This window comes from Anopheles ziemanni, chromosome 3 (assembly GCF_943734765.1).
Source record: "Anopheles ziemanni chromosome 3, idAnoZiCoDA_A2_x.2, whole genome shotgun sequence".
In the NCBI taxonomy this organism is placed as follows: domain Eukaryota; kingdom Metazoa; phylum Arthropoda; class Insecta; order Diptera; family Culicidae; genus Anopheles; species Anopheles ziemanni.
The window spans coordinates 16,021,337-16,033,985 of NC_080706.1; the positions used below are offsets into that span (position 1 = coordinate 16,021,337).

The following is a 12,649-nucleotide window of genomic DNA, read 5'->3' on the forward strand; positions in this document are numbered from 1 at the left end:
CGTGCCGTGGTGTGTTTTGTCTCGTCGAGTGTCTGTCTCCGGGACGGGGTCTAGTTTTGTCGTAGAAAGCTGGCGCAGCCTTTCGTTTTCGCAAAGGGCACTGTCTCGACCAAACCTCCTCCTCCTTCTCTTCCTTTCTTCCACCAGCACGCTTCTTGGCCGCAGAGGGTTTGTCGGTTCGTTCGCTTTAGTTTTCCCGCACCGTCAGCACCGAGATTTCACTAGCCGATATCTAAGACTGGTCGCGCAAAATGTGCGGTTCACTTTCTTTTATTTTTAATGCTTTCTTCTTTTTTGCCTTTTTTTATTTGACGTTGCTAATATTCAAACGGGTTTCCAACTGCACTTGCACTTTTCACTTTTATCCACTCCACTTGCATCCGATTCGAGGAGCGGGTTTTGCTGCTTGCTAATTTCAATTCGAGAAAAGTTTCTCCATTAGATTATTTTGTTCAGATTAACTCCCGACAACCGTCGCGGTGGGTTTGTAATTTTCACAAGTGCAACGTCAGTGGTTTATTTTTTTTTTTGTTCAGGTGTTTCAATGAAAACAGTTCACGGTTCAAGAGCCCCTTTATCTACTTGTTTATCAAAATGGACTTTTGGGGAAAGGAAAAATTATCTCAATCTTTTCTTCTCATCCGTTCTAGCAAAACGATATTTTTATACAAAAAAAGGTGAATTTAAAACATAACCATGGCTAGCAAAGTTAGCGATAATTCATCACTTCAATCTGCTGTTATAACATTGAAAGGGAAACCGCAAAACCACACGAATCAGAAGAGTGTGAAAATACGATAATTCATTCTTCCACGCCGTTGTGGTTTGCAGTCGATAAGCATTCATGTATGGTTCAACATCGCATGCATAATCCGCCTGTTTGGGCACGATTCCACCCCCCTCTCTCAACCTTTGATCGTTTATCAGTAACGTTCGATCGTGGTTGCTCTTTAAATACCGCTGCTTCCTTCCGGTTGAGTAACTCTTTTAAGATTGTTTAAGATTCCAAAAGTGGGTAGCTTTATTTTTTTCTGTTTGTGTTTTCATTAGAGTGACTGTACTTTAATTAATATTTGTCGTTTATCTCCTTCAATCTAAATTGTTTTGATTGCCATCCAAATACTATTAATAATTAATAATATCATTTAACCGCCTTTACTATACAATATTTGTTTCACTGTGGTGTGGAAATCCACCTTCATTGCCTGCGCAGTGTCCAGGTCGCTAGCAATATAATGTCACAAACAACCGGCTTAACATCAACCCTCAGTCAAGTGTGATTTCCCACACGTTGTCCATCTCTTTCGACGACCCAACCGGAACCGTCTGCACACGCAAGGGAGCCGAGGATTTTTCTCCGGCCAATTGACCGACCGTGTGTCTGAGTGTGTTTTTGGTGTTTGCGCCATCCGTTCGCTCGGTTGGCGACAATCCGATTACACCGACGACAAAGAAGCTTGCCCGGAAAGGGCTTAGGGTGAGATTTTTGGACATTTTCCACACGCCACGACATTTTAAAACGTTGGGTTGGGTTTCCTTGCAGCCGAGATTAATCACAGCAGAGGGTCACTCTTCCCACGGAGGGATGGGGGAGAAACGGTCTTAGGTCCACTGGGGAAGTAAAGCAACCTGCGGCAACCTACGAAGTCTAATCCCACATTTCGGACGGCATGTTATTGCGCTCGCAAACCATCATGGGTGATTTTTAAACCCACATAAACACGAGAGGAAGAAAAAAAGGGAAAGGAATAAGGCACACAACAACACAGGTCGTGATCTTCCGCAGAACCTTCCTCCCCGGAGCAGAAGTCCTCAAGCGGACACAAGAAAAGTACACTAGAACGGCCAGATGTTTAGTAGGGACACTTAAAAGTACACAAGTCACCAACACGGTGGGAATTGTAGTGGAGTTGCAAATCCTGGAACAACGAACGCGCACGAATCGCCGCAGACGAACCGATGTTTGTCGCTGGAGTGGCCAAAATGAACTGACGATCGGGTCCAACCGCAAGACAAGTTTACGGCCACCGACTGCGCCGACGACGACGAATACTCACGCCAGTCTGCGTCACGCTTGCTCTCGCTGTTCCAGCGTCTTCCGTCTCCCGCTGAGGCCGATCTCGAACCAGGCTCCCCCCGGTGCATGCAGCTTTACTTTGTCCCGCAGGGGGAACGTTGTCTACAACATTTAAAGGACAGCAGGCAAGAGAGAGGTGGTAAGACAGACAGATTGAGACGGAGACGAACCGCAAACCGTCGGTCGACGCAAAGTGAGCTGCATGGCGCGTCCGGCGCAGTTCTTCGCGATCGGCTTTTGAGCTTCCTTCTCGCTTGTACAAGGGCCCCGGTGTCTGCGTCTCCTTTCAGGCACCGGTTTGCACACGCTGTTACCTTTCCCATCCCTAAAGGCAAACATTCATTTATTTCTTGCCCCCGGTTGCAACTTCTTCCCGGGCTCGATCGTGGCCGATCTCAAAACCGATCACCATCATTAACTGCTGCCCGCCAGAGCCTACGGCAGCCACCCCGAGCGTTGCAGAAGCCACCGACCCGACCGATGACACCAATGACCGTGGTGACATTTTTCCACCGACGAAAAACCGCCACCATGCATGGCACAGTTTGCCACCGTTGCACAGTGGCTTAGTCGGAGGCCGTTCTCATTATTTTTTTTTGGGAATTTGATTAAAAATATTAGTCTCCTCTTTAGCACATAAATGTATGTAATACATGCACCTAATGTGCATCATTTCATTAATCTCATGTGAGATTAAAGGCACGACCACGTCACAAGTGGATCGTGACTCGAGAACTACATATCAGGAAGCGTTAATTCTAGCACCAACCTAGAGACCTCAGATGAGAGGATTTGCTAGCTAGAAGTATAAAAAAAACGTTTAGCAAGCCCAACACCCGGGATTTCGATCTCAACATGAATTCACCACTTGAAGAGACAATATCCTTAAAACGCGTGTACTAAATATATTCTGACGATATCCTGGACCTTCTGCACCAAACGATTGTTAAAATGTCAAAACCCAAAATCCACCCCTCCGAGCCACTGTGCGTTGCTCCCGCACGATTCCAGAAGGACGGATGAACCTGCGCCAGCGAAGGCGCACGCGCGCGCGCGCTCTCTTCGGCTATTGCGTAATGGCGTGGTTTTTCGCAGCCGTTTTCGAGGTGGCCAAATAAAGGCGCCCTCAATCCCAACAAACAGCTCGCGGCTGCGCGTTTCCCTTCTCCACCGCTCGCGCGTGCGGTGAAAGCGAGAGTGATGACGTTTCGATTCCCGCACGATCAGCGAACGTACGCAAATCTGCGGATCGCAGCATCCCCGCCGAGAAGGTGGTTTACTCCATCCTAGGTGCGAAGGTCCGCCGCTGCTGGTTCGTGATGGAATCCGCTAATTTTTGCCCGTAGAATCGGATGATGGATAAGTGTGAAAAGCAAACGTAAACAACCATACGGCGTTGAACCGGGGATGCAATCTTACTCAAATGCGATAAAATAGAAAACAAAAAAAAACGTTAAAAGGATTGACGAAAACCAGAAGCTTACCGATATCAAAGCTGCGCTTCACCTGTGAGTAAAATCAAACTCCTAATCGGAAGACACCAAACGGCGTCGAAAAAGGGCTTCCTTTTTCGAGTCAAACACGTTTTGCCAACTTTTGCTACAGTAGGCCGGGATTTTTTGACGTTTGCTCCCCATGGAAACCATGATCCACTGTTATTATTATTACTGCTCCGCGCTGCTGCTGCTGCTGCTGCTTATTTCCCATTTACAGGCTGCACGGCAACTTTACCAGCCTGGCAGCAGAAGGAGGGTCTGGTATTTACGGACCTCGGGACCCCTCCGTCGGTGGTGGCGGCCGGGTTGGCTGCTGTCGGGTTGTGTAACGAGCCGCCTTGCGCGGTGCGTTTAAGGCGGGATGGGTTGGTGCGATCCCTTTCGAGACGCTTCCACTGGCCGGCGCCGACGCGCCGTTTTCGAGTGCACATTTGCCGATGCTCTTTATTTATGTAATAACAATAAAATAATCAATTTGTTGCGTTTCGGCCGGCCCGTCATGACCCTTTCTCCCAGAGCGTGCAGGTTCGTGTGTGATCTCATCTGCTAATGCAGATTTCTATTGCTTCAATTAAATTATGTGCAATGCATGAAAATGCATTTGGAAACACAACTACACAACCCTGCAGTGCATTCGCTCGTAACCGACCGGTTGGCGCAAAACTCTCTCACCCCGCGAGGTCGGCGATGCTCCGCTCCGGTTGGTGTGATGCCTTTATGATGGGTTTTAGGTTGATTTTCATTTCACCGCAACCCTACCCCACCCCCCCGCACCACACTCGAATCATCAGCATCAGCTCGGTACGGTTTCCGCCACCGCGACATAAGACGGCGAAAATTATATAACTCCGTTTAGCCGCTCGAACTCGAAACGAATGACGATCCCATCATAATCAGCGCCAGCGCGGTGAAACCCGGCTGACATTTAAAACCATTCCTTTCCCCCCCACACGGGATGGCGGCAAGGCGCCCGTCAGATAGGGAGCGGTTGTTGCCGGTGCCCGGAGGCGCACGGTCGTCGGATGTGGGAAAATTCCAGTTCGCCAGAACCCAATCGAAAGCGGCGTCCGATGGAACCATTTTTCATTCTCTTCATTGCGATGCGTTTGCCTTTGCTCTGGTGTGTGTTGTACGTGTGTATGTGAACGGCCGAGAACGAGCGACATTCGCCGATAAATATCAAGGACTGAACGAGAGACTTCAACAAGCGACGAACTCGTCGTCGTCGTCGTTATGCTAGACGGGGTTGAATACATAGTCGGAAATTGCGGCGAGGCACCGGGCAATGCGGTCCCTTTGGGGGGGGGGGGCAGGGGTGGTTTGTAAGTAAGTGCATCTTTTGCCACTGGTTCTCCGTGTACACCGTGTGACCTTGAACGACACACACGAGAGAAACTTGTGCAACCTGTTGGCCGGCTTCTTGGATTCCGACCATCTCGCCCAAGCTGTTCCTGAGGACGAATGCTGTAGAAGCAGAATGGCATCTGAGAATGGGACGATTGAAACTGCTAATAACTAATGAAACGAAAACCAATCTCCGGATCAGAATTGCTATTTTGCGCCATTTAGATATTTGTCCCTTTGCCTTTTTATGATCGATAATGGTTTCTTTGTTAATTTACTTCCTTTATGGTAATGTAGATGGCAAGAACATTTTATTTTCTTGATGAAAATGAAATAAATTAATTAAAAACGGTGATTTGAATTTTTGAAGTCTTACTTAAATAATTATGACTGGTAAAGAGCCGTATGATCGGAAGAGTTATGCTGTTATTGTAATATCAAATACAACTTGTTAGATAAAAATTAAAGACCCTTCTTAGCTGCCCTTTCACAGGCTTCCCATCATTCTCGCTATATTTAGTTCGATTAATTTGTCCTTTTCTTCTTCGTCAAATTTTTCGAGATTAAAACCCAAAAAACACATTTCTCGCAAATTCAAAAAAGAAAACCGCAAAACAAACTTATGTTTAAAAACCTTAAAACCATCTGTGCGTGTTTTACGGCAAATAAACAAATCGTCACCCCTGATAAGATCATCGAATAAAAAACACATGTTATGGTAGTAATGGTCAACCAAAAAGTGACGTCACATTTTCCCGCGAGTTTTAACACGCGGTGATCTAACCACCGGATAAACCGGCTTCGCATTCACCCCAGCAAAAGGCCAGCAAAAACAACTGCCATCTAGGGACCTCAACTTGGTAGCGTTACTGCATTACGAAGTTGCTTAACCGATACGAGTAATTAACGGTCCTCATTAGGCCTATCAGTTCGGTCAACATTGTTGTGTTGAACCTAAACTGTCCCTTTTCGTTGCGTATGAATATGCGAAAGATAATGCATCTGGCTAACGTATAATTATCGATAATTTTTAAACATCAGTAATTGTGCTCTTCCATACGAAACCTATCTATTGCTTTCCATGTTTCTGTTTCGACAATCGTTTTGCTGCTTGAAACATCGAAACATACCCACATCAATCACACAATCCTGTGTCTTTGTGTTTAATCATTACCGGCAAACACTGTCAATGCAGTTCAACCACAGCCCTTTTCTAGCGTTTCTTCCAACGACACAAAGCTAATAATACCCATTGCCATTCGCTTAACGCCAGCCATTTGGTTCCGTAAATTTGAACACCGATCATTATGCTCTCTTTCACTGCGATTCGTTTCACTCCCGATACGAGCATCATCATTATGACACGGTTGCGCCTTTCGTTCCTAATCTCATCAATCCGTTATGCCGCTCCAACAACTGGTAGTCATTTAGCAACTCTCGGGTCGGTTCGGCCACACTGCGGTGTCCACCCATTGTGCACGCCAGCTACGGCCTTTCGCTCGTCACGTGTTTTTCCCCAACGCTCACGTTTCACTAAAGATCGGACGCTCGGTTTTTTGCTCGACGAATGATAGATTAGTTCCATCTGCCTTCAGCAGCCCCCCGGTGGGGCCCGAAACTCGGTTCCAACGTGAGGGGCAAGTTCAATGACTTGGTACAACCCCTCGTAATGTTGACTACTGGAAGCATAAACATGGTAGGTCCAGCCGATGGGAGGACAGAGCGAGGATGAGGATCGATAATTGTACGCCTGGTGCATTCGAAACGCAACCAAAAACGCATTAAACAATCATCGATCAATAGTGTCTCCGTGACATCAGCGATGCATTGGTTTTGCATATCTGTCATATATTCTCCCGTCTTTGGACCGAATCGAAAACTGGCGAATTATTTGTGTACATAAATTATTCATTACCACTCGCAGACATGTCTCTTTCTCTTCGGGTAACTTTCCACACAGTCGAGGGTACTCTATAGACACGGTATGACTCATGCTCAGGAGGTGTTTTTGATTTTTTCCATCGCTGAAATGTGTATACAGACTAAAAAAAATTAATAATATAACTTTTCTTTCAAATTGAACTTTCTCATTCAACATTCAGAGCATTCGTAGTTTATTGAGTTTTTTTTTAATCTTTTGCGTTACTTGAAGGTCTTGCACCACTTGGAGGAAAGAAAACTTTCATGAGTCCAATGAGCCCATTGCTTACACATCTTCTTGATGTGGGTCATGCCTGCCTGTTAAGGGCTTACGAGACTTGTTTCCCTGTTGTACGTGGATAGTCAGTCCTCTCGTACAGGGGAGGGTCCGGTCTCGGTTGGGATTCGAACCCACGCCGTCGAGGTGGTGAGCCCCGGCGCTCATGGGCCGATTTTTCTAACCGGCGCTACCGCTCGACTGTCGCGGACCCCCATTGCTTACACATGTAACCGTTAATTATCCTAAAGACTGTGGTGCTAACCTATCGGAGACGATTTTTTTTCCTTTTTTATCATCTGTACAAAATATGAGTGCAAAGTTACTGAAGTACAATCGATCGTTGTGGACGCTGTGGACCGAAATCTCGATGTTAAGAGCATTATGATTAACGTTTTCATCCTTATTGCGAACGTAGGAAAGCCAGTATCTAATTTACAATTGATTCCACTGCACAAAAAATTGGGAAACAAAAATTGATTTGTTTCTTATGAGTAACGTTTCTTCTCAACCGGTCCATCTTGAATTAGATCTGTTGATTAATCAAATTCTAGCAGAGTACCTTTTCATGTTTAAATCAGTGGGAACTTACCAAGTTTTCATGTGTTACATGCAAATACATTTTTGTTATATAAACTGACGGCTTTTCAAACGCCAATACAAAGTTGGCATAGTTTAGTACGGCATTGATGTTTAATGATCGCCGCAAAAACGGTTCTAATGTTGTTACTGCCCGAAATCTACACGGAAGGGCAACTGGAAGATGCTCCAACCCATAGTTGATGGAATTAAAAATAAAAGGGCAATATGGGAGCAATCGTCACAACAACGTTTAAACGTTGCACGTTTTCTTATCTGCTCGCTGTAAAATATCTGTGCTTTGTTTAAAAATAAAACCGATAACCGTCTAGAACTCGCGACGATGATACTTATCTGGATCGAAATAGGAGGTGACGACGACACGATCGCTAAACTTTCGACCGGTCAGTGCCTGTTGGGCCTTCTGACAATCGACGATCGAGTTGAACTCGACAAACACCTTGCCGCAGCCCGGCACGTCCACACCCTCGATGGGTCGTGGAATTTCTACGCTTCGCACCACCCCATACTTGTTGCACTCCTCCCGAATGTCCTCGAGGATGTCCTCGTACTCTTCCTCGTCCTTCAGCTCGTCCGGCGTGACCATGTTCAGCAGGCAGAGCACCTCCGTCGGAGGACCGGAGGAGCCGACCAGCGAAAGACCCGGTACCTGTTGTGAAAACGAAAAACAAAAACTCGCTTAAGTGAGGAAAGTCATTCGGAAGAAGCAAATTTCTTACCTGAATCTGAACCGGTGCTACGACGGCCGCATTCGAGTTCTTTGCTCCGACGCTGGCACGTTGAACGATCAGCTTTTTATCGCCGAGCTGCATACCGTTCAAGCCAGCGATTGCCTGAAAGAGATCGCGATTGATTGTGGGAAGAGACGAAAAAAACCATTAATAATTGTAACGTCCCGCATTTTCGCGGCATCCTACCTGATCGGTTGTCGGGTACTCGACGTACTCGGCAAAGGCGTAACCTTTGCCCAGACCGGTTGCGGCGTCCTTGACCAGATTGAACGCTTTCAGTTGTCCGAACGAAAGCAGCAATTCCTTAACCTGTTTGTGAGACAATGCCGCGCCAAGCGACGCGTTTTGTTCCATAGCAAGGAGTGACATTAACGGGAGCGGAAGGATTCGTCAGGGGGGATACATTTGGAGGGATTATTTGTTTTGTGGTGCGGGAAAGGGAAGGATGAAGCAGAAGAGAAAACAGATTCACATATTAATGTTATTTCTACGAACATACGCGTTGCAAGACTTTGGCTTTACACGATGAAGGCGAACCACGAACGCGGAAGTGGAAAAGTAGGACGAACGCGCATTTGCAAACTAGAAAAATTATTTTTGCTTTGCTCTATCCAAAATACAACACGACAGCGCGAAGTTTCTATGGTCTTTGTAAAGATAGATTGTAGCACAAATGCGCACGTTAACTTTTGCGGAAATGAAAAGAAAGATTAAGTGAGTAATTGAAAAGTAACATCTACAGACAACGGTGTGAAAAACTTGTTAGTTGACGCGAACATTCAAATCGAACGTAGTTTTAAACCCCCTGTTTCAGACAAGCTACCCGATACTTTTTCCCTACCATAGACTCGTTGAAATATTAATCATTATCCTTCAAAACTCTATTTTACTGGACACACGATTATTAGCGATTATTATCTTTCTCAAACAGAATCGACACAGGTTCTGCTGTTTTGCTGAAATGCACTTGCCTTGTGGCCACGCCGGGAACATGTCCCTGCAACATTAAAGCCTGCCGGAGCGACACCCAACGACACCCACTCTTCTCTCTCTTTCACGACATTTAATGCGTCTTTTTCTGCCCCTTTAAATCGATTAGATTTGTTCAGCTGAAAATTGCAACATTATGCAGGTTGTTGATGTTTGTTCTCTGTGCTAATCGAATGTTCCAATAATGATTTTTTGACTTTTCTATTACTACGTTGCCTGCAAAACAAGACAGGTGAACCATCCCTAGAAAAAATAAAGAAAGGGCACTTGTCCGCCCCGTCCACCATGCGAGCCAACAGTAAATTCGCTTCTGCTGAAACTGAAACGCAAGTGTATGAGCGCAAGGAAAAGGCGACCAATATCGATAGCGCATGGTCCGCAAACCGAAGTCGAGTATGTTGGAGGAAGGATGTAAAGAAAGAGAGAGAAGAGAGAGAAAATGGATCAGTAAAGGTTGAAAAGCTATTCTGTACTTGCAACGAATGCAGTCGTGCAATCTGTCGAAATGCACCGTCCGCGGGTCGCAAAAGCTAGATCACTGTCGGAGATGAGAAAAAGGGTAACGAAATGCAAAGATGCGACTGAAAGAAAAAATTACAAATCCTGCAAAGTGTTCTCTAAGGGAAGAGAGAAAAGAAAATATAACAGGAAACAAATACGAGCGACGAGTTTCCATCGGATGGATGAAATTAGTAGCTAAAACCCGGACACTGAAATCGAAAAAGGAAACGAACGGTGCCGAGCATTAGAGCACCTCACTCTACCGGCCTAGGATTACCGGATTGACAGGTCCGGCCGCTTAGAGGCTAATGAGTAAGAAAGATAGGATGGTGCTGCCTGAAAATGCTATGAATGCGAAATAACAAAACAAAACCAACAAGTCTATCCAGAGTCCACCAACTTGTAACCCGATACTAACTCTGGCTTCGGTCGTTTAAACTGGGCATGGTCTAGTTGACTGTGCACCTTGCTGAAAAGAGTGCATGGAAATGATCCCGGCTAGAAATGCTGCGGAAAAGACGTAGGAGCAGGAGAAGGAAAAGAAACCGATGCCATACCGGTCACCTTCGCCGGTTGCTGTGAAAAATGGGATGTAAAACAGATCCGGCATCCAGTGGCCCGTGTCTTTGTACCTGCGTGTGTGTGTTTGCTAGTAAAAATTGACCTAAGAAGAGTTGTAATGCACCTGGAAAAAACTAATTTACCGTCCGGGGTTTCTCGTGGAAATCGTTCTCCATTCGACCAGTGCGATGCAGTACTGTAGCTGAATAGGAAAAGAGCATCTAGTTTAAACGCTTTCCTTCGAGCACTGGGAGGGCAAGCGGTCTTAAAAGTCATAAAGGCGCATCGGCAAAGTGTCAACGATGTGGCGCATAAAGATTTTAAAATTCCTTTCTCTCGACGATCGAACAAACGAAGGGCAAAATAAATTGTTCAACTTGTCGTTTAGGTCACGCACTTTCTTTTTCAACTGCAACTCATGGGCGGGCGAACGGATGAGCGCTAGGCTAAGAGGATAAGGATGAGAATCGTAACGATGGTACAATGATCACGGTGTCACAAGTACCTAAGAAAGGGAGCGACTTCCATGCATGCAATCGCTTCTAACGCATTCCGTGTCCACATAGACATCATCGCTTTCTGAACTAGATTTCTTTGGATTACGTCCTGTTTTGATTTCAAAGCCTGCTACAAAGTTAGAGCATCTCAGCCCGCTGCCAATGGTTGGGCAAAGGCAGCGAAGCAGCCGTTTCCGAGCAACACTTACCTGATCTTCGTTCAAATAGTTTGGCAAACCGCCGATAAAGATCTTGTGCGGCGAGTCCGGTACGACCGTGCTTATAACTCCGGAGAATTTTTCTAAAACAGAATAGGCGAATACAGTGAGTGTTAAACATAATCACATTATGTGTTGAATAAAGCAGCTTTCTACTTACCCGGTACGTTAACTGTTGCGTTGTCCGTCATTCCCGGCATGGGCTGGTAATCATGAGGACGGCGTATCTTCAAACTTTGTCCCTTAAAGTTAATGCTATCGAAAGCCATCGCCTGAGTGGTTTCGTCGATGGAACGAAACTCGAGGAAAGCAAAGTTTTTGTCCAAATTTATCTGACAGGCGAGCACTGGATTGCCCGCGGCCTGCGCCAACCCCGACAGATGCATCTGCTGATTGAAGAACTCCATCATTTCCTCCTCCGTCACGCCGAACGGGATGTTACCGACGTACAATCGGCGCGCCTGACGCGTAATGGTGGACCCTACGACGGGCACCGCAGCTTGCGGTGTGTCGGCTACGATGTTGGCCGGAATCTGCCCCGCGGCCTGCATGGCTTTGTACTGTAGTGGCGTTATGTGCTCGAAGCCCGGTGGCGGAACGTCCCAGTATAGGGAAGGCTTGCGCCTACGCGAACGATGCTTTCTGTATGGCGACCGTGAACGCGATCTCCTCCGGTCACGGCTACGTGAATTGCTCCGGCGTCTTTCCCTGGACCGTGACCTATGACGACCACCGCCACCGCCGCCACCGCCACCTCCGCCTCCTCCACCCCCACCGCCACCACCGCGTCCGCCACCACCACCACCACGGTACTCTCGATCACGATCAGCTGCAACAGTAGGGAAAAACATCACACTTCGATCATCTTCATCGGCTTTACCCCGAGGGGTAGCGCTACCGCCATATTGCTATTATGAACAAATGGCATCACCCGGCGGAAGGAACTTTTCACCACGAAATACTTACACATGCTTCTGTCTAAATGACCACAAACAACTTGTTAAGGAACCACCTCCGTTATTTCGCTTTTTTATTTATAATTTACGTGCTTACTGGCTTGTTTTCAGTGAAAAGATGCCGTATTTTGCGGCAGTACAAAGCACGCAGGCAAGTCAAGGATCCTGTAAATTAGTGTTGGCAGAATCGAGACTCGGAAGATTCGAAGATTCGATCCCTAGACGGATTCTAAAGATTCGAATCCCATTTGACGGATTCTAAGGATTCGAATCCCATCTGACAGATTCTAAAGATTTGGATCCCATTTGACGGATTCTAAGATTTAATTCGATTAGGATTCTAATCAGATTTGATTGGTTTGGGACTCGATTTGATGCGATTCTGACTTGATACTAAACTGTTTGAATCGACTCACAATGATTTGAGTCGAATTAGTCACATAACGAGTCGATCTAGAGACAATGTAATTGATTTAAGTTT

General features: G+C 46.3%; 1 protein-coding gene across 1 annotated transcript; it reads right to left on the reverse strand.

Moving 5' to 3' along the window:
* Positions 1–7,718: 7,718 nt before the first annotated feature.
* On the reverse strand, positions 7,719–12,182 carry LOC131284207 (splicing factor U2AF 50 kDa subunit). The gene is made up of 6 exons (XM_058313061.1): positions 12,179–12,182; positions 11,373–12,041; positions 11,204–11,295; positions 8,632–8,754; positions 8,434–8,547; positions 7,719–8,363 (listed from the first exon to the last, which is right to left on the reverse strand). Exons 1-6 carry the CDS (start codon positions 12,180–12,182, stop codon positions 8,022–8,024), a joined length of 1,344 nt encoding a protein of 447 aa, XP_058169044.1. The 3' UTR covers positions 7,719–8,021.
* Positions 12,183–12,649: the final 467 nt, after the last annotated feature.

Coding starts and splice junctions, on each gene's coding strand:
- LOC131284207 (XM_058313061.1), bottom strand. Junction 8,755..11,203: donor ACTATTTGAACGAAGATCAG/GTAAGTGTTGCT, acceptor TCTCACAAACAG/GTTAAGGAATTGCTGCTTTC. Junction 8,548..8,631: donor AGTACCCGACAACCGATCAG/GTAGGATGCCGC, acceptor GATCTCTTTCAG/GCAATCGCTGGCTTGAACGG.